Genomic DNA, 22,658 nt, shown 5'->3' on the forward strand with positions numbered 1-22,658 from the left:
GTGTTTGTCAGGCACGCGTTCATAGGGGAGAAGGATGATGAGCGTCACACATAATCATCACCTTCATCACGTTCTTGGGTGCGAATGGATATCTTAGAAGCGAAATAAGAAGAATTGAATAGAAAACAGTAGTACTTTGCATTAATCTTTGAGGAACAGCAGAGCTCCACACCTTAATCTATGGAGTGTAGAAACTCTACCGTATGAAAATACATAAGTGAAGGTTCAGGCATGGCCGAGATGGCCAGCCCCCTAAACGAGATCAATAGTCTCCTAAGATGAACAATGGAATAAAACTGAGACCAAAGATGTCTAATACAATAGTAAGAGGTCCTATTTATAATAAACTAGCTACTAGGGTTTACATGAGTAAGTATTTGATGTATAAATCCACTTTCGGGGCCCACTTGGTGTGTGTTTGGGCTGAGCTTAAGTGTTGCACGTGCAGAGGCCATTTGTGGAGTTGAACGCCAGTTTCTGTGCCAGTTTGGGCGTTCAACTCTAGTTTTGGATCCTTTTCTGGCGCTGGACGCTAGATTTAGGCAGAAGGCTGGCGTTGAACGCCAGTTTACGTCGTCAATTCTTGGCCAAAGTATGGACTATTATATATTGCTGGAAAGCCCTGGATGTCTACTTTCCAACGCAATTGGAAGCGCGCAATTTCGAGTTCTGTAGCTCCAGAAATCTACTTTGAGTGCAGGGAGGTCAGAATCCAACAGCATCAGCAGTCCTTTTTCAACCTCTGAATCTGATTTCTGCTCAAGTCCCTCAATTTCAGCCAGAAAATACCTGAAATCACAGAAAAACACACAAACTCATAGTAAAGTCCAGAAATGTGAATTTAACATAAAAACTAATGAAAACATCCCTAAAAGTAACTAGATCCTACTAAAAACAATGCCAAAAAGCGTATAAATTATCCGCTCATCAGTAGTATTATACATACAAGTCTTATATCTTTTGAAGATAATGTTTTTAGAGAATTTATAAGTTTAAGACATTTCTCGCCTATAAGTTAGCTTTTGAAATAAATTAGATGCAGTAAATTTTATAAGTAATATTTTTTAAAAGAGGATTTAGTTATTTTTCTAATAAATGGTAAAGGTCTAATGACCAGGGAAAAAATGAAGTAATAAAGAAGAGAATTTTATGATATATATTCACTAATTTATGTTACAATGTCATTGATAGATGACACTTGAATGACAAATAAAATTTGTCAAATTTCTTACAAATTTTAATAAATCAAACTAATGTTTTAAGTTAAGAGTGTACATGACCCGATTCGACCTATATTCAATTATTTTGTGTCAAATTTGGTCCAACTTTATTTTAATTAGGTCATACCTAAAGTGAAAAAGAATTTTACCCAGCTAGAGAATTTAATCTGGTCCATTCGCTGTTATTGTGCTTACTCCAAAATTACTCTAGTTTTATTATACTGTCATTGTATTCTCTCCGTTGTTATTTGTTTTTGTTGTCGCCACTAATCTATTCTTTCTACCATATTGTGATTATTCCAGCACTAGTCTAGTTTAACTGTACTATCATTGTACTCTCTCTATTGTTGATTTGTTCTCTCTACTACAATCCATCTATTCTTGTGGCCGCTATTGTGTATCTACTATTGATATGCTCTATTACTTCCGTCGTGTTCTTTATATATATATATTTTAGTGACTGCTCTTTTTTTCCTAAGATATGTAATTGTATTGCTTTGTAAAAAAGAAATACATTGTCCATGATAGGGACAAAGACAAAAGAAAAAGTAGATCTTTTACTTTGGTGAACACCAAATACTAGCAAAAGAAAAACTAACAGAAGAGATTGGAGATTCACAAAGAATGGTGCTCTATAACTTGAGTCATTCCTTGCTGGAGCTTTCTTGCTATTTTCACAATTACTGTTACCACCAGCTTCTTACCTTCAAAGACCTCCAAGTTTCTCGCCTTCCACAACGCCCAACACAGAGATGCAAGGATGGTCATAAAAGATTGTCCTCTTCCAATGCCTCTAGTCCTCTACTTGCCGTTTGCCACCAGACTACAAACTCCATGGTTCCATTTTGCACTATTGCATTCACAAAGGGAGAGGAAGACCAAATCTCAGGAGTGGGACTGCATTGCACTAAGGCGTGAAGGATTGTTTCATTTCCATTTCTACATGTTGGGTACATTGCTAAAGTATTTGAGAATCTCTAGTTGATCAAATTGAGTATAGATAATTTTTCATGGGCTGCTCTCCACAAAAACGTTTTTATTTTGGATGGTAATTTTAACCCCTCCCCCCCCCCCCCCCAAGTTGATTTCCATAGTATTGAATTCGTCATCGCCGTTGGAAGGTACTCAACTAGTGCATGAAAAAGAATCATAAGCCACCCAGTACCCCGAGGGTACATCATACTGCTTCCTTTTGTTCTAGTCCCATTCAAGTTTGTCCTCACCATCGTCGTTCAATGGCAGGGAGAGAATTTGGAAACTGAGCTCAGAGAAAAAAACTGCTTCAACTAGTTCCTTATTCCATCTTCCATCCACTGTAAGTAAATCATGTACCCAATTGATATATGTTACTGGATTGTTGTTGTTATTGAGTCTAAAAGAGTAGGGAGGGATAATCACGGGTCCTCCCAGATACGAACATTTGTGCCAGATCCTATACTCCATCTCAAACCCTTTTCTACCACTTTTCTTCTCTCTAGTAGACTTTGCCATTCCTAAGAAGGTTGGTTTTCTTTGTCTACCAAAAGGGAGGTAGTGTATCTATAGTATTTTTCTTTGAGCATACGCGCAAGTAAAAAATTAGGCTTAGTAGTAATTCACCAAAAGTATTTACCCAGCAAGGCTAGGTTCTGGGCTCTGAGATCCTTAAATTCCAATCCACCTTCCTATTTGGGTCTTGTCATACAATACCAACTAACCCAAGCCATCTTTCTCTCCATTCCCTTCTGACCCTACCAAAATTGTCTTAGAATTCTGTGTATGTCTTCCACTAGAAAATCTGGAAGCTTAAAACATGAAAGCATATATATTGGAATAGCTTCTCCAGCTCTGATAAACATGTCTGCCACCTGCTGATAACAGATTCCTCTTCTAAGCCTGAACTCTTTTCTGAACTTTATTCTTTTTTGCGCCGAATATTTCCCTTTTAGATCTTTGAATAATAGAAGAAAGGCCTAGATATTTATCTTGGACTCCCATATGTTCTATATTAAGTAACTCTGCTAGCTGTTGTCTTCTGGCGAGTGGGGTGTTTTTACTGAAAAAATTGCTGATTTGTGGAGGTTAACTTTCTGCCCGCTAAGTATCACATATTCATTAAGTAGAGATAGGATATTGTTGCATGATTTCTCATTAGCCTTCCCAAATAAGATACAGTTGTCAGCAAAGAGAAGATGATTGACTGTTGGAGATCTTCTGTGAATCTGAATTCCCTGAATAGACCTGTTTTGCTCTGTCTTGTGTAACAGATAGGATAATCCTTTCGCACATAATTGAAATAGATAAGGTGACAAGAGATATCCTTGCCAAATATCCCTTGTTGGCTTAAAAAATTCATAAGATTGACCTTCCACAAGAACATAGTAAGAAACAGTAGTGATTAGTTCGCTGATCCAAGAAATCCATCTGGTTCCAAAACCCATTCTCTCCATGATGAACCATAAAAAACTCTACTCAACTCTATCATATGCTTTACTCATATCCAATTTAATAGTCATTTCACATTCCAATTCGTACCTCTTAGTTTTGAGGCAGTGCATACATTCATAAGCTATTAGAATATTGTCAGAAATTAATCTACTCTTTATAAACGTACTTTGGTTTGGACTTATTAAATTATTCATAAATTTCTGAAGTCTATTTATCAGAATTTTGAAAATAATCTTATAAAAGACTAACGATAAGCTGATAGGTCTGACCTGTGTCATGTCTCTAGCATTCAGGATCTTAGGGATTAAGCAAACCTGTGTATGGTTAAACACCTTGAGAATTTTACCTTCACCAAAGAAGCTATGAACTGCCTTAAAAACATTACCACCTACAATGTCCCAATAAAATTGAAAAAATCATGCTATGAAGTCATCCTCAGCTGGATCACGTTGAGGACAAACGCTGAAAGTGGATCTCTTAGTTTCCTCCATAGAGATTGGTCTCATTAGCCTCCAGTTCATGAAAGTTGTAACTGGAGAATTGAAATCGCTGAATATGTCACCAGATTCTAACGGGAGTAGATGAAAATATTTCCTTGAAATAATTTTTAGCCACCAGAGCAATATTTTATGGATCTAAAGCCATCTCACCATTGCTTCGAATTAGTCCCCAAATTTTATTTTTTTGGTTTCTAGCTTAGAACTTCTGATGAAAGAACTTTGTGTTGCTATCCCCTTCTTTCAGCCACTTACATCTTGATTTTTTCTTCCAAAAATTTTTTTCTTTTGATAGCTCATTTTCTAATTTTATTTTCACCTCTAACACCTTTGGTCCACCAAATTAACCTGCTGTCCTCAACGTTTCTAACCTATGATTTAGTTCTTCAATTACCTTCTTAGAGTTGAATTTGTTATGTTGCTACCACTATACTAGACGGTGTCTACATCATTCCAATTTCTGTGCCAAAACGTACATATGTGAGCTATTAACTTCCATACTCCAAACTTTCGCTATCATTAGTCCCTTATAACCTCTATCTCACACCACCATTCCTAAAATTTAAATCTTCTCTTGGTAGATCATCTTGAAAAATTCGAATCAAGTAAGAGAAGAGCATGATCCGAACCATTCTCCGATAATCTTCATACCACCACATCTACATGAGTCTCCCTCTAAGTCATTTCAGCCACAAAACAATCAAGCCTTTCTCTAATTAACACCTCTCCAACCCTCCTATTTGACCATGTGAACTATTGTCCTATCATCTCAAGATCAACTAATTGATTATCGTCAATGAAATTATTGAAATTTACAATGGGGGCAACAGACCTCATATTCCCTTCCTCCTTTTCTCCATAATTTGTAATTGCATTGAAGTTACCCAAGATGATAAAACTACCTTCAAATTGCTGAAGTCGAGAAGAGAATTCTTTGAATTGATTGATTTGAGTAAGTTCATTAGTGCTCAAGTAAACTCTAACCAACCCCTAACTCACATTCTTATTCTCATTTTTTACCGAAGCAATTATGAAAAAAAAAAGTTTTGAAACAGAATGTCTACCTCCACATGATCTTTCCATGCTAGAGCCATTCTTTCTGATGTTTCATTTAAGTCCACTAATATAAAACTTTAATATCTGCATTATTTGACTTTACGTTCTATCATTTGATGTTAGTTTCTAGTTTTACAGAAAAAAATCACCTCAAAGAGTAAAATTGGTATATTTTTTTTAAGATGGTAAATTGTTAGATTTTTTTCTAAATCCGGACAGTTCTACATTAGAATTTTTATAGTGTATTGATGACTGCTCTTTATATATTATCATGTATTTTATACGAGTAACTGATATTTTTATTATTTTTGGTCTTTATGTAATTTAGTTGTTAAATTAAACCTTTAGATGGTTGAAAGCTTTTCATATTTAAACGTTGGATTCATCAGATATACGCATCGGACCTTGTAACTCGGAGTGAATCTTGGGAGAGCATATCGTCAATCATATTTCTTGTCTTGGCTTTATTATTGAGTTGAAATAATGACGAAGGATATGTTCAGTCTAGAAGTGATGAATGCATTAAATACAGAAGAGGCCAACAAAACAAGCAATATGGCTATAGAATTTCCCACATAATATGTGATATTTTAATATGTGTATGCTGAAAAAATATTATATACATATAAAATTATCTATTAAATTAATTATTATATATTTATAATATAGTATTTGCGTATATTAATTCAATATATTTTTTAACGTATATTTTATATATGAAACTGATTTTTAATATTTTTATAGCATAATTATATTATGTGTAAATCTATTTGATACATCTAAATATTATACTCATTATAAAAATATGATAACTTAAAAATACGAAAACTCAAAAAAAATTATTATTATATAAAAAAATTTTCTAGAAAAAGTAATAGAACAAAATAAAAGGGTGAGGGGATGTAAAAAAAATGAAGTGAGGAGGAGAAAGAAAGTGAAAAAAAAAAAAAAAAAAAAAGACCTAACTAAAACGAGGAAAATAGACGAATGTAAGTAGTTATAGATAGATATAACATGTTGATGTTACATACTGTTACATAATAATACATATAATATGAATGTGTAGTCAAATATAACGTCGGAGGTGAAGAATTAAGGTAATCATGAGGTTGATATACAAGAAATTAAACGCAAAAATGCTAGACAGGTTGTTGGAAAATTAGAAGGGAATATTTGGAGGAATGAAAAGGAATTAAGAACCTTACAAAGGAATATTGAAAAATAGGGTTTACAAGGACAAATATATGAAAACAAACAAACAACCCTTTAGGCCCTCTTTCTCTGTCACACTGTCTCACCGTCATTTCATACATTTATTCAGGTCAATGGGTCCACTGAGAAAAATCAACATTTTCTTTTGAATTGGACTACTATTACAACCACCCATCTTTTATTGATGGTGATAAAATCACCCAACTTTGCTATACGCCCTTCAAGAATTGTACATGTAATGTAGACACCGCTTATCAAATAAACCTTGAGGAATATGATTGCGCAAGTCATGTGATGATTATGAGTGATTGTGGTGGAATTTTGAGGATTTTTTAAATAAATAAAAAATTATGTTATTTATGTTGTTTGCAAATAAGATAGGTGTAAAAAAATCCGTGCCTTGTTACTAGGATATTTTGAGTGCTTTGCTAAAGTTTTTGAGAAATTCTAATTGTGAAATTTTCACTATGTGTGATTAACTAAATGGCAGCAATCGCTACTCTTAGGTTGGACAACAGCCATACACCAGGATCTGAGGAGGATCAGATAGTGCAATTTATTGATGAAGACATAAAAAAAGGTATCGAGAGATGTTCAAGGAGTTTGGTTGGGAGACTTCTCGCTGACAGAGGTTTCATTGCAGGGACTTTAGAAGCCGCCTTATTTGCAATATGGAGACAACCAGAGGGATTCAAGGTAATTGACCACAGAGAAAACCTTTTCTAATTTTTCTTTTATAGTGAAATTGATCTTTTAAGAATTGAAAAAGGCGCTTCATGACAGTTCAAAAACTACATTCTTAATTTAAAGAGGTGGAACGATGAAACTGCAATTAGAAATTAAAGGAAGAATTTACCCATGTTTTCGTATGGCTGCAACTATGGGGGCTTTGCAAACACTGTAAAACAAGAAGTTTGGGAAGAAGAATAGGAGAATCATTGGGAAAAAGTTCTAGATTTAGACCTGTTTACAATGAGAGGTCAAGAGGAAAAGGTGTTGAAGATCCATATTATGATAGACATTACAAACTGCTGCGTCGATCATTTAAAATTGTGGGCAGCAATGAAAAAGTGATAGATCTCAAACTTAAATATGAGCGCATTGGTAATTTTTGTCATTATTATGGTCATAGGTCATGAAATTCGAGCTTGTAATTTGCATTTGGAGGATTCGGCGGGAGGCAATGTTAAGGAGGAACAATGGGGACCTTGGCTAAGGGCTGAACAAACTGGCTGGAGAATTGCAAATATGAAAGAGAATAAAAATCCTAACAATGTTGAAAGGGAAGAGAACAGAAAGCGGCAGCAGAAAAAGCCTACGCCGGTCAGCTTAATCAGAAGTTTCGCGAGTCTTTCAGTCCAAGACAATAATTCTCAAATCAGGGGGGCTGGCGTGAAGGGAAAGAAGGATAATCTGAGGTACGGAGGAGAGGAGGAATGCAAAGAAGTGGCTGATAGTGGGGGTAATATAGGAGAAGCAAGGAAAGACGATAGAAAAGATGTTAGACTTAATGTTGATAAGAACATGGTACTCCAATTTTTTATTAGGAGTTCAGTGGAGGTGATCAACAAAAAAGAAGGCAAAAGGCAAAGCTTGAAGCAGTTAACGAGGAGGGGGTTTAAATCGAAATTGGTCTTAGAAGTGAAAAGAGTTTCGGAGGATTCAGGAAACTCAAGTAACAACAAAAAATTTTGCCAAGAAGATAACACATCAACTGTAACGGGAGAGGGTGCCACCCAAAAAATGGCACCTAAGGAGATATGAAGATGTTGATTTGGACCTGTCAGAGTTTGGGAAAACTCCTGCCAGTTCACAACATCCAAGGGATTATTAAATCTCATTCCCCCTGAGGTAATATTCCTTTGTGAAACCAAGAATAATGCCTCGTTAGTGGAGGGTGTGATAAAGAAAGTTGGTTTTCAATTTTGGAAAATAGTGGATCCTAATGGCCTCTTGGGTGGACTGGTGGTGGCATGAAAAGCAGGGATGGAGGTGCAGATTTTATGTCAAGAGAGCTTCTTTATTCATTTCTCTTATAAGAATCAATAAGGTGGACAACAATGGGAGGCTATAAGGGTGTCTTTGAGCATGAAAAAGCGAATGGAGGAGGAACAATTTCGTCAACTATTGCAAGTCATGGAGAGCAGTAGGGACAATATTGTAGTTCTTGGTGATTATAATGCATACTAGCTATCCATGAAAAGGAAGGAGGTAGACCTAAATCGAATACATCTATCCCAGCATTCAATAACTTTATTAACGAGGATAGACTATTGGATTTGGGTTTTGAGGGAGAGAAGTTCACTTGGTGTAATAGGCAATTTGGAGGTAACTTGATTAAAGAAAAACTTGACAGAGTGCTGGTTTCTAAAGATTGGAGAGAAGAATTTTCCAATGCTTATATCTTTCATTTGAATGATATTAGGTCTGATCATAGGCCATTGCTCCTTAGCACAGAGAGACTCGAAAGAAGAGCAAAAAGGATATTCCAGTTTCAGAAAAATTGGTGCAAGAAATCTGAAGTGGTGAATTTGATAAAGAGCTGTTGGAAGCATACAATTATAGGGTCTCCTATGTTTAGACTAGCTAGGAAACTCAAGTTATGCAGACACAAGTTGGTGGTGTGGCAGCAACATTCTAATTCCAATTTTCAAAAAAGAATCTCTGAGTTAAAGGAACGACTAGAAAATGAGAAAGGAAAAGTTGATCAAGCCAATCTGGTGACAATCCAATGTTTGGAGTCAGAAATAGAAGATGAATTAGAAATGAAAGAGAGATATTGGAAGAAAAAATCAAGAGTTCAATGGCTTAATTGGGGGGACCACAACACTAAATTCTTTCATTCTAAGTTTAAGATAAGGAATCAAAAGAATAAGATTCATATGTTAGAGGATGAAAAGGGGCATATAGCAATGGATACAGAGGGAATAGCTTCTATTGCTCAGAATTACTTAACAAAACTATTCTCAACCAGTGACCCGAGGGACCCCACAGAGGAAATTTGTGATATTTCACCTAAATCAATGCTACCACCAACCGTATGTTAATCAGACCAATCACAGAACAAGAGGTTAAAGTTTTTGTTTTTTCTATAAACCTATTCTGGGGATGATGGTTTTATGGCTAAGTTTTTTCAGTTCTTCTAGGAAACAATTAAGATGGATGTGGCACAAGCCGTCAAGAGCTTCTTTGCTGGAGGTAAACTTTTAAAAGCTTTTAATCATGCAAATATCAGTCTTAATTATTCCAAAGATTGAAAATGCTACCTCTATGACACATATTAGGCCCATAAGTCTTAGTAGTGTTTTCTATAAAATCATTTCTAAAATTCTGGTGCACAGACTTTAGTTGGCCATGAACAGAGTTATTAGTGATTCCCAAAATGCTTTTATCCAGGGTCGTTTGATCAGTGATAACTGATAGCACATGAATTTATGCACTTTCTAAAGAATAAGAGATTTGATCAGTATGATTTGGCTTTGAAACTAGATATGAGTAAAGCGTATGACAGGGTTGAATGGTCTTTTCTCTGGAAGATAATGAGGAAACTTGGATTGTGCGACAAATGGATTAACTGGATCAAGGAATGTGTGATGACGATTTCTTACTCTGTTACTGTGGATGGACAACCTCATGGTTTCTTCAAACCATGTAGAGGATTGCAACAAGGTGACCCCCCTCTCCCCATATCTATTCCTTTTTTATGTAAAGGGACTATTCCATCTGCTCCATAGAGGAGAAAGTGATACGAATTTTCTGGATTGAGAATAAATCACAGCTGCCCAAGACTCAGTCATCTATTTTTTATAGATGATTCTATCCTTTTTTGCTAAGCTTCTGAGAAAGATTGTCAAAGTCTTATCAGAATACTAAAGACTTATGAGGAAGTGAGTAGCCAAGTGGTGAACTTAAATAAATCATCTGTGTTCTTTAGTAGGAATACCCCGAGACCTACTCGAGATCACCTAACTAATATTCTCCTAGTGCCTCATGTGGGGAATCAGAACAAGTATTTGGGACTCCCAGCGGTGATTCAGAGGTAAAAAAGAACTACTTTTAACTATATCAAAGACAAGGTAAATCAGAAACTCCAGCAATGGAAAAGGTCTCTCTTATCTTCTTTTGGCAGGGAAATCCTAATTAAAGTTGTCATAATGGCGATTCCGATTTATACCTTAAGCTGCTTCAAGTTACCAGACACTTTACTAGAAGAGATTCAAAGAGCTATTCTGCAGTTTTGGTGGGGACAAAAAGGTAATGAATGGAGGATACATTTGGTGGGGTGGAAGATAACGTGTAGAACGAAATCACAAGGTGGACTCAATTTTAAAGACATGAAAGCTTTTAACCTTGCAATGCTTGAAAACCAAGGGTGGAGGCTTTTAACAAGACCTAATTTGTTAATCTACAAGGTCCTAAAAAGCAAATACTTTAGATTTTCCACATTTCTGAGTGTTGAGACAGAAATGAACCCCTCTTAGGGTTGGCGTAGCATCATACAAAGCAGAAAGGTGTTGGAAAAAGGTATCCTTTGAAAAGTTGGGAACGGTAGATTAATCAGAATTAAGGAGGATTCTTGGGTCATGAACTTTGTGGCTATTACTCCTAATCCTACCCCAATCTCATATCATGTTTCAAAATGGGTGTCTGAACTAATTCAATCAAATGGCCACTGGAATCAACAAAAAATAACAAAGACATTGAGCCCAGTAGTAGCAACAGCTATCTTACAAAAAAATATCCAGGGAGGAGAAGATAAGGTTACCTGGATGATGAACCAAACTGGGGCATACTCGATTGTCTGGGTACAGAGTTTCCTTCCAATTCAATCATCAACCGCTTGAGTTTCTTCCAGAACAATGCCACTCGAAATCCCTTTGGTCTAGCATCTGGAAGTTGAAAAGCCAAGAAAAAAATTAGAAGTTTTCTTTTGAAATTACTGCACCATGCATTACCGGTTAAGCTCAAAATCAGTGCCAGAATATAAGCAGTAAACTCAGCCTGCCCCAGGTGTGACTCGGCGGAAGAGTCAGTCCACCATTGTCTATGGTATTGCATTGATTCGTTGGAAGCTTGGCACTTAGTGGACTTCCCCATTCCAAACCCAGATCAACACCCTTGGTGATGTTGGAAAGAAATTACAGAAAAAATGAAAACTTTCGGTGACAAATCAGATTGGATAGAGCTAGTGGCAAACCTTCTTTGGCAGCTTTGGAAGGCCAGGAATAGTTTCATCTTCGACGGTTCCAGGAAGCCTCCATCCCTTTGTGTTGAAGAAGCCCGTGCTATGCTACAAGAACGGAAGGGCATGAGCTAACTTTACCAATTCTTCAGACTTCTTCAATGTAATAAGCTTTAATTTAATCCTGTTTGGTGAAACTTTTACTTATTTACCCCCTGGAGCATGTAAGTCTTTAGTGGACCTTTTTCTAGTAATGAAATCACTACCTTAGATAAAAAAAAGATAGGTGTATAAATCTCATTTACAAACAATATAGGTAACAAAATTATGTTACTTATCTCATTTACAAAAGTGTAACAACAGAATTATTATTTTAAGTATTTATACAGAAAAATGCATATTAGAAAAAAAAAACAAAAGATGATTGTCCAGAAAAGAGTGTACACTGATTTGATCGTATTTAAACAGATGCTCGATCATATTCGCAATTAAGATTTTGGGTCAGAATATATCGAATATTAAACTTTTTTATCGTGAAATCCAATTCGATCCGTCAACAAAAATGTTTCTATTTTTTTATTTTTTCACTCACCTTTTTTGTTCAAAATTCAAGTAAAATAAAAGATACCTGCAACAAGGAAAAAAAACAAAATTTATGCCAAATTGAAATCAATTGACAAATGAGAATTGTAACTATAATCCTCTAATACAACAACAATAGTAATACTCACAATAAGGAATAAAAAGCAAACTCACAACAACAACAACAACAATAACAACAACAACAACAACAACAAGATAGTGAGGATAGTGGTGATTAGAATCAGATCTCTTTGTTGCGCTTAGCATAGAAGCATATGTAAAACAATTTTGATATGACAAGAGTAATTTAAAAGTAGGAGGATATCACAACCAAGCAGAATGATTAAGAGCAAATGAAATAGAATAGAGAGGATGAATCATAACAACGTGGTGAAGGGGAGTAGTGGCAAAGGAGGAGTAATGGACAGTGACTAGACAATAGCAATGGGATGGGGTGGGATTAAGACTAGGCTAGGCTAGGGTTATTGAAATTGGTAAGAGTAAAATGAGATCTAATTTAGCTTTAGCCTATATTTTTTATTTTTTTACTTTTAATCGGATCAATCAAATCAGATTATATATTATCCAAAAATTTTGGAGGGATATAGATCATATATGCTAATTGGGTGGATCTGATATATTTTGTACACCCCTATCCTAGATCTATATAATCGGGAAAAGTCATATAACAAGTTCGCAAGGCTATTCCAAGCCTTGCAATATTGTTTCCTTGAGATGGTTCAGGATTTCAGTATCGTATCATATAACAAATATTCTGCTCTTCCACGCGATTGCGTCAGGCACGCGTACGCGTCAATTGTGTTCTTCTCAAGGCACGCGTCCGCGTCAGTCACGCGTTCGTGTCGCTGCCTTTTCGCGCTGGGCACGCGGCTGCGTCGTCCATGCGTTCGCGTTGCTGCCCTTTTCTTCAAAACTCCATTTTTGTGCTTTTCTTCTAATTTTGTATGTTTTCGTTCTGTCCTCTAAGCCATTCCTACCTTAGGAGATCTGAAAATGCTTAACATACAAGTCACGGCATCGAGTGGCAATAAAGGGCAATTAAAATTAATATTTTTAAAGCATAGGAAACATGTTTTTCACATATATCACATAATAAGGAAGGGAAAGTAAAACCATGCAAATTACATGAATAAGTGGATGAAGGATTGAATAAATCACTTAAATTGAGCACAAAATACATCATAAAATATGGGTTTATCAACCTCCCCACACTTAAACAATAGCATGTCCTCATGCTAAATCCAAGAGAAAGGGTAAAGTTAGAATGGGGGAATCTCATGCAATGCATTCTATTCTAAATGCAACTACCTAAATGAGCAATGCAATTCTAGTTATTATTCACTTGTATATAAAGCTTACATGTAGTTAAATTAATTCATATCCTCAAAGAATCATATATGCATAGCCAAACCCCAGATAATGTTAAAGCACTTTTACAATTGAGATGGGTAAAATTATTTCACAAACTTGCAAGACAGTTAACAATTAAGCAGAGATATATGGTGATGAGCTATTGAACCCTCACTGGATTTTGTGTTTACTCTCTAGTCACTCAGTGTTTATTGGGTTATTCACTCTATTCTTTTTCTATCATTGCTTTCTAAAACTTTGTTCTTCATCTAACCAATCAACAATTATGGAATACAGACATACAAAAATCATGAGGTCTTTTTCAAGATTGTAATGGGGCCAAGGTAAAGGTAAAGGTATATGTATAAGGCTAAGTGAGCTAATAAGTGAATCCTTGATTAGTCTAAGATCTCACCTAACATACATACTTTACATAGTTTTAAAGTTCCTTTATCTATTGACCCAAATTTTCCCACTTTGTATTGCAAGCTCATGTATTAATTTTAATTTTGAAATTTTGCCCCCATGTGCATTGATTTTTATTTTGCAATTGGGGAATTTTTGTATCCCCTTATTTAAATACTAAAAATTAATTTTTTTTCATCAATGCACATGGTAATTCAATTGTTTTGATTTCTCATGAGCATGCTTCCCAATATTTTGTTTTTGAAACAACTTATTCTTTTTAAATTCCTACTTTGTTTCTATCATCCCATGTTCCCATAAAATTCCCTACTCTTAAATTACACACAATATCTATCTTAAGCTAACCAAGAATTCAACTTGGGATTTTTATTTTATTTTTCTGCTTAAGGCTAGTAATGTGGTTATGGAACAAAAGAGGATTAAAAAGCTCAAGGAGGCTAACAAGGGTGATGTACAAGGTAGGCTAATTTGGGATAAGTGAGAAAAAATTCAAATGATGGCCTCAATCATCTCTTGGTATGTATCTATATTCTATATTGGACATATAGATTAAAACAAAGTAAAGAACATCAGTATGAAAAAGAAGGGCAAAACACACAGGAATGAAATTTATGGTTACTATGTAACCATACAATTAAGCTCAAAACTCACAAGCTGTGTGTTCTCCAACTCAAAAATCATATATCAGTTATGTATGTCATGCAAGTAGAAATTAAGAGTTCCCATTATTCTCAATGTAAATATTAGGGTGGCTTTTAAAATTTTAGTGTTCCTCCTTGATGACATGTTGTTAACTAACTAACATGTAATGCTATACATACAAGGTGTGTGGATTGTTTTAAATTACTAAAGTTTCTAGTTTACTCTTTTTATTTTCAATTAAACCAAACTAATATATGCTAAAGGGGTAAACTATACTAATTAATCCACATATTCTATAACTAATAAGTTTAGAATTGCAAACTAAACTAAATGTCTAAGATAAACACTAAAGTGCAAAATGCGGAAATAAAGTAGAAATACAGCAAAAGAACAATGTGCAAGTACTGAAAAATAAAAATAAAGATGAAAATACAGAAAAATAAACAAAATAAGATAAAAAGAGTCTGTAGTGGTTCACCAAAAAGATATGCCAGGGATGGCGACCTCCCCACACTTAAAATATAGCATCGTCCTCGATGCTCACTCAAGCTGGGTGTGAAGAAGTGTCATCACCGGAAGGATGGGTTGCTGGAGTCTCTGTGGAAGCCTGAAGGTCTGCAGACTGGATAAGTGTAGGAGGATCTGTCTGCTGCAGTGGAGGTGCTGACTGTAGAGGAATCTCTGGGTCTGCGGCCTGAATCTGGTGTGGCTCCTCATGCTGTGGCGTAGCCTACTCGGGTCCTGCCTGCTCAGCCTAGGTAGGTGCCTCCTCCTCGTGATCATCCTCCTCCACCTCAGATGTATCAGAAGGGGTGTCAGGCTCAGAGGGGATGTCGCCGCCGGATCGGATCATCAACTTGAGGTGCTCATAGCGTCGCTTGTTGCGACGCTCAGATCTCTCATATTGCCGCTTGTTGCGGCGCTCCATCTGGTCCAGCTACTGAAATAGGCGGTGCACGAAGTGATAAATGGGCTCTGAGGTAAGTGGAGGTGCAGTGGTGGTAGCTGGTGCAGTAGTGGATGAAGAAGGGGCAGCTGAAGGTGTGGCTGTCTCATCAGAAGCGGTGAAGAATGGGGGTCTATAACCTAAAGCCTGAAACTTTCTACTGTGAGAGATAATCTTCTTGCAGTCTGCAGCAGGTGACTTTTCATCAGCAAGCTCCCAAGGCACGTCGACTCGACGGCCTAGCTGGGTGACCAGATAAGGGAAAGGGAGAGTGCCTCTGACATGGACCCTGACCATATAATACCGGATGAAATGTGGCAGATACAGGTCCTTACCCTCCATCACACACCAGATGAGGGTGATCATAGCAGCAGGCAGCTCTGTCTCATGAGTGCTCGGCATCACATAGTTGCTCAGAATCTGGTGCCAGAGCTGAGCCTCATCATTCAGATAAATCAGCTTGATTTCCTTAGGCATCACTGTGTTCTTTCCCATGACCCAAGGGACAGTAGGATCAAGGGCTATTCTCTGCTTGACAGCATCCCAGTCAAATCTCATAAAGCGCATATCTTCTTCAGCCTTTTCGTAACCGTCAGGCTGATCGGATTTAGGCTGAAGGTGGAGGATGTCCTCAATGACTTCCTCAGTGACCAAAATCTGTTTCCCTCTGAGGTGCACTGCACCCAGGGAAGTCTTGAAATAGTTGCAGTAAAACTCTCTGACCCAGGAAGCATTGACCTCTGTCAAGTTTCGTTTCAAGAAGAACCAGCCTCTCTGTTTTATCTGTTCGGAGGTGTACTGCTGTAGTTCTTCTGGAATTTTTAGAGTTCTTTCCAGGTACAGGTTCCTGGAAGTGGCAAATACTGGATACTTTAGCTCACAGTATCTGTTTACAAATTTAACTGGATTATTGGCAGTGAGGAACTGGTCAGCCTTCTCCTGCGGGGTAAAGTGATTTTCCCACCAGGAGTCATCATGCAAAATGTCCAGGATGGACATAGAGGATTTGCCTCTTTTTCGTTTGTCAGTGGTTGCTTTGTCTTTTCCTTTGCGCTGAGGGTCAGACATCCTAAAAAGCAGAAATTGCAGTGGTGGTTGAGGGAAGAAGAGAGGGAAGAAGGAGAGGGAAGGAAGAAGGAGGGGGGAAGAAGGGCGTCGGCGGTCGGGGTAGCGCGGCGGTTGGGTCTGGCGCGGTGGTGGGAATGGTGGCAGGGAGTGGTGGCGGTTGGGTGGGGAGAAGAGAGAGGGCAGAGGGGGGTTGGGAGGGAGAATGGTGATGCAGGGGGGCTAGGGTTTCGCGTGGTTGGGGTTAGTGTTTTTGAATCCACGCAAACGCGTGGAGCATGCGATCGCGTGACTAGGGTGAAATGGGGTTAACGCAGTCACGTAATTAATGCGATCGCGTCGGTGGGGTAAAAGATGGATGACGCGGACGCGTGAGGCACGCGACCGTGTCGCTGTAAATTGTGCTAAACGCACAATTCCAGCGTCGTTTCAGCGCAACTCTCTGTTCCATTTAGGGGGCCATAATATCCACGCGACGCGGACGCGTCGCCCACGCTTTCGCGTGGGATGAGTGTTTTGCAAATGACGCGTTCGCGTCAGGGGCGCGAACGCGTGGGCCGTTTTGTGCTAAACGCACACCAGCCGCACGATTCCAGCCCAACTTTCTGGGCGTTGGATCTTTACGCCGATTTCTTTCTCATGCCCACGCGTGGCCTGCGCGCTCGCGTGGATTGAAAAATTTTTTTTTAATGCAATTATGCAGTATGCAATATGCAGTGCTAATGTAGATGTTATGAATACTTCCAGGTTCAATGAAAATAAAATAAAATAAAAACAAACAACACGAAATAAAATTGAAAAAGAAATGATCATACCATGGTGGGTTGTCTCCCACCTAGCACTTTTAGTTAAAGTCCTTAAGTTGGACATTTGATGAGCTTCCTGTTATGGTGGCTTGTGCTTAAATTCATCTAGAAATCTCCACCAATGTTTGGAATGCCAACAGCCTCCGGGGTCCCAAACTAGGCATGTAAAGCTTTTGAGCAGCTTCAAACAGATTCTCAGGCTCCTGGGGTGACGAATGTCAGAATAGATTCCAGGATCCCAAACTTTGCTTTTAAATCTGCCTTTGTCTTTATCTATATTCTTCCATCCAGGCGGTTTAGAAATTGTATTCTCACCAAGATGACCAAACGCCTTCCGAGACCTACTCAATTGAGCTTGATACCAATCCGTGCACTTTGAATTGAAGCGTGGAACCTTATTGAATCTGGTACACCAGCTCTGAGTACGAGCCATTTCCCTATTACTCTTAAAGCCGCAGAGAGCTCTAAGCTGGCCATCTGTTTCAAGCAAACTATATTCAAGTGGAAAAGTAAAGATAAAGGTTAAGGATTGTACCCACTTGAAGCTTGTATTAGGTGGTCATGGCCTTGGGATAGGTGTTTCCGGTGGTTCTGTAAGCTCTACTCCCTTGTATTCTTCTGTGAATTCCTCCACTTCCTTGCGAAATTCTTCAACTGCAACTGCGTCCTGATCAAAGTCTTCTATGTCTTCCTCGTCACTCAAGTCATACGTTGGAGGTTGAGAGAAATCTATTTCGACATCATCTTCGTATTCACTTGGATGAGGTTCTTCAGGCTCAAGGAGTTCATTTGCGGATGTAAGTTCGTGACTAGGAGAACTTGAGTCATGATCATCACTGCCTAAGGAATCAATTTCTTGGTCTATTCCGTCCAATTTTTCACAAGGTATATGCTTTGGAGGTTGTGCACTGGTGCGCAGAAATTGTGATTACACTTTAATTATGTAAAATTCATTGCTCTTTCTTTCCCTTGGTAATGGCGCCAAAAACATGATGCCAATACCATGGTTCACAACTTCGCACAACTAACCAGCAAGTGCACTGGGTCGTCCAAGTAATACCTTACGTGAGTAAGGGTCGAATCCCACGGAGATTGTTGGTATGAAGCAAGCTATGGTCACCTTGTAAATCTCAGTCAGGCGGATATAAAATAGTAATGGAGTTTTCGAAAATAATTAATAAAATAGGGATAGAAATACTTATGTAAATCATTGGTGAGAATTTCAGATAAGCGAATAGAGATGCTTTCGTTCCTCTGAACCTCTGCTTTCCTGCTATCTTCATCCAATCAGTCTTACTCCTTTCCATGGCTGGCTTTATGTGATGCATCACCATTGTCAATGGCTACTTTCGGTCTTCTCTCGGGAAAATGATCCAAATGCCCTGTCACGGCACAGCTAATCATCTGGAGGCATCACCCTTGTCAATGGTTACATCCTATCCTCTCAGTGAAAATGGTCAATGCACCCTGTCACGGCACGGCTATTCATCTGTCGGTTCTCGATCATGCTGGAATAGGATTTACTATCCTTTTGCGTCTGTCACTACACCCAGCAATCGCGAGTTTGAAACTCGTCACAGTCATTCAATCATTGAATCCTACTCGGAATACCACAGACAAGGTTTAGACTTTCCGGATTCTCATGAATGCCGCCATCATTCTAGCTTACACCACGAAGATTCTGATTAAGAGATCTAAGAGATACTCATTCAGTCGAAGGTAGAACGGAAGTGGTTGTCAGGCACGCGTTCATAGGGAATGATGATGATTGTCACGTTCATCACATTCAGGTTGAAGAGCGAATGAATATCTTAGAAGCGAAATAAGATGAATTGAATAGAAAACAGTAGTACTTTGCATTAATCTTTGAGGAACAGCATAGCTCCACACCTTAATCTATGGAGTGTAGAAACTCTACCGTTAAAAATACATAAGTGAAAGGTCCAGGCATGGCCGAATGGCCAGCTCCTCTGATCTAAGAACTAGGCATCCAAAGATGTTCAAAGATGTCTAATACAATAGTAAAAGGTCCTATTTATAATAGACTAGCTACTAGGGTTTACATAAGTAAGTAATTGATGCATAAATCCACTTCCGGGGTCCACTTGGTGTGTGCTTGGGCTGAGCTTTAACTTTCCACGTGCAGAGGCCATTTGTAGAGTTGAACGCCAGGTTTTGATCCATTTCTGGCGTTCAACTCTGGTTCTTGATCCATTTCTGGCGCTGAACTCCAGAATTGGGCAGAAAGCTGGCGTTGAACGCCAGTTTACGTCGTCTATCCTCAAACAAAGTATAAACTATTATATGTTGCTGGAAAGCCCTGGATGTCTACTTTCCAACTCAATTGGAAGCGCGCCATTTTGAGTTTTGTAGCTCCAGAAAATCCATTTTAAGTGCAGGGAGGTTAGAATCCAACAGCATCAGCAGTCCTTCTTCAACCTCTGAATCTGATTTTTGCTCAAGTCCCTCAATTTCAGCCAGAAAATACCTGAAATCATAGAAAAACACACAAACTCATAGTAAAGTCCAGAAATCTGAATTTAACATAAAAACTAATGAAAACATCCCTAAAAGTAACTAGATCCTACTAAAAACATACTAAAAACAATGCCAAAAAGCGTATAAATTATCCGCTCATCACAACACCAAACTTAAATTGTTGCTTGTCCCCAAGCAACTGAAAATCAAATAGGATAAAAAGAAGAGAATATACTATAAATTCCAAACTATCAATGAAACATAGCTTCAATCATATGAGCGGGACTTATAGCTTTTTGCCTCTTGAATAGTTTTGGCATCTCACTTTATCCATTGAGGTTCAGAATGATTGGCATCTATAGGAACTCAGAGTTCAGATAGTGTTATTGATTCTCCTAGTTCAGTATGATGATTCTTGAACACAGCTTCTTTATGAGTCTTGGCCGTGGCCCTAAGCACTTTGTTTTCCAGTATTACCACCGGATACATAAATGCCACAGACACATAATTGGGTGAACCTTTTCAGGTTGTGACTCAGCTTTGCTAAAGTCCCCAATTAGAGGTGTCCAGGGTTCTTAAGCACACTCTTTTTTTTGCTTTGGACCTTGACTTTAACTGCTCAGTCTTAAGTTTTCACTTGACACCTACACGCCACAAGCACATGGTTAGGGACAGCTTGGTTTAGCCGCTTAGACCAGGATTTTATTCCTTTAGGCCCTCCTATCCACTGATGCTCAAAGCCTTGGGATCCTTTTTATTTGCCCTTGCCTTTTGGTTTTAAGAGCTTTGGCTTTTTCTGCTTGCTTTTTCTTTTTCTTTCTATTTTTTTTTCGCCCATTTTTTTTTCTGCAAGCTTTGTTCTTTGCTGCTTTTTCTTGCTTCAAGAATCATTTTTATGATTTTTTAGATTATCAAATAACATGTCTCCAAGTCATTATTCTTTCGAGAGCCAACATATTTAACATTCTTAAACAACAACTTCAAAAGACATATGCACTGTTCAAGCATTCATTCAGAAAACAAGAAGCATTGTCACCACATCAATATAATTAAACTAAGTTCAAGGATAAATTCGAAACTCATGTACTTCTTGTTCTTTTGAATTAAAACATTTTTCATTTAAGAGAGGTGATGGATTCATAGGACATTCATAACTTTAAGACAGAGTTACTAACTACTAATGATCATGTAATGAAGACACAAACATAGATAAGCACTTAACATAGAAAACGAAAAACAGAAGAGATAAGAGCAAGGAATGAATCCACCTTAGTGATGGTGGCGTTTCCTTTTTGAGGGACCAATGACGTCCTTGAGCTCTTCTATGTCTCTTCCTTGTCTTTGTTGCTCCCCCCTCATTGCTTTTTGATCTTCTCTTATTTCATGAAGGATGATGGAGTGCTCTTGATGTTTCACCCTTAGTTGCTTCCAATAATTGTGTGGAAGAAAATGTATCCCCTGAGGTATCTTAGGGATCTCTTGATTTGCAGTCAAATATTCTACCACTGAGCTATAGACCCTTGATGGAAGCTTTTGTCTTCCCTTTCCTCTTTCTAGAGGTTTCTCTGGCCTTAGGTGCCATCAATGGTTATGGAAAAAACAAAAAAGCTATGCTTTTACCACACCAAACTTAGAATGTTGCTCGCCCTCGAGCAAAAGAAGAAGGAATAGAAGAAGAAGAAGAAGAAGATATGGAGGAGATGGAGGGAGGTGTGTATTCGGCCATATGGGTGGGATTGGGTGGGAAAGAGATGTTGAATTTTGAAGGTAAGTGGGTGTATGGATGTGAGTGGTAAAGGGTTAATAGGGAAGAGTGTTTATTGGGAATAGAGGATAATTGAGAAGAGAGAAGAGAGTGAGTGGAGGTAGGTGGGGATCCTGTGGGTCCACAGATCCTGAGATAATCCTGTGAGGTCCACAGATCTTGAGATGTCAAGGCATTTACATCCCTGCACCAATTTAGGCATGCAAAATGCCCTTGCACACAGCTCTTGGCGTTCAGCACCAGGTTGGTGCCCATTTTGGGCGTTCAACGCCCATTTTTGCCCATTTCTGGCGTTGAACGCCAGAACCATGCTTGTTCTGGGCGTTCAGCGCCCAGACACTGCCCATTTTGGGCGTTCAGCGCCAGAACCATGCTCTGTTCTGGCGTTGAACGCCAGGCAGGTGCTTCCTCCAGGGTGTGATTTTTCTTCTGCTGTTTTTGATTCTGTTTCTAAATTTTTTCGTTTGTTTTGTGACTCCACATGATCATGAACCTAAGAAAACATGAAAAACAAAAATAAAATTAGATAAATAAACATTGGGTTGCCTCCCAACAAGCGCTTCTTTAATGTCAATAGCTTGACAGTGGGCTCTCATGGAGCCTCACAGATGTTCAGAGCATTGTTGAGACTCTCCAACACCAAACTTAGAGTTTGGATATGGGAGTTCAACACCAAACTTAGAGTTTGGTTGTGGCCTCCCAACACCAAACTTAGAGTTTGACTGTGGGGGCTTTGTTTGACTCTGCTTTGAGAGAAGCTTTTTCTGCTTCCTCTCCATGGATCCAGAGAGAGATCCTTGAGTTGTAAACACAAGGTTGTCCTTATTTAATTGAAGGATCAATTCTCCTCTGTCCACATCAATCACAGCTCTTGCTGTGGCCAGGAAAGGTCTTCCTAGGATGATGGATTCATCCTCTTCCTTTCCAGTATCCAGGACTATGAAATCAGCAGGGATGTAAAGGCCTTCAACCTTTACTAACAC

At 38.2% G+C, this 22,658-nt stretch overlaps 1 protein-coding gene and 1 pseudogene across 1 annotated transcript; one reads left to right on the forward strand and one right to left on the reverse strand.

The window, feature by feature from the left end:
• The first annotated feature begins 8,472 nt into the window (after positions 1-8,472).
• Positions 8,473-10,146, forward strand: LOC148565929 (uncharacterized). The gene is made up of 4 exons (XM_088487306.1): positions 8,473-8,545; positions 8,603-9,450; positions 9,559-9,610; positions 9,902-10,146. The coding sequence occupies exons 1-4, from the start codon at positions 8,473-8,475 to the stop codon at positions 10,144-10,146; spliced, it is 1,218 nt and encodes a 405-aa protein (XP_088343432.1).
• A 5,223-nt stretch (positions 10,147-15,369) lies between these two features.
• On the reverse strand, positions 15,370-16,629 carry LOC148565930 (uncharacterized; annotated as a pseudogene).
• Between the last annotated feature and the right edge of the window lie 6,029 nt (positions 16,630-22,658).

This window comes from Arachis ipaensis, chromosome B5, assembly GCF_059453495.1.
Source record: "Arachis ipaensis isolate K30076 ecotype BB chromosome B5, ASM5945349v1, whole genome shotgun sequence".
In the NCBI taxonomy this organism is placed as follows: domain Eukaryota; kingdom Viridiplantae; phylum Streptophyta; class Magnoliopsida; order Fabales; family Fabaceae; genus Arachis; species Arachis ipaensis.

What these genes read in the sequence shown, in the direction of transcription:
- LOC148565929 (XM_088487306.1), top strand. Translation starts at nt 8,473, where the DNA reads ATGGGAGGCTATAAGGGTGTCTTTGAGCATGAAAAAGCGAATGGAGGA. An exon ending in AATTTCGTCAACTATTGCAA is followed by an intron (nt 8,546 to 8,602) that starts GTCATGGAGAGC and finishes AATGCATACTAG; the next exon opens with CTATCCATGAAAAGGAAGGA. An exon ending in AATCAATGCTACCACCAACC is followed by an intron (nt 9,451 to 9,558) that starts GTATGTTAATCA and finishes CAGTTCTTCTAG; the next exon opens with GAAACAATTAAGATGGATGT.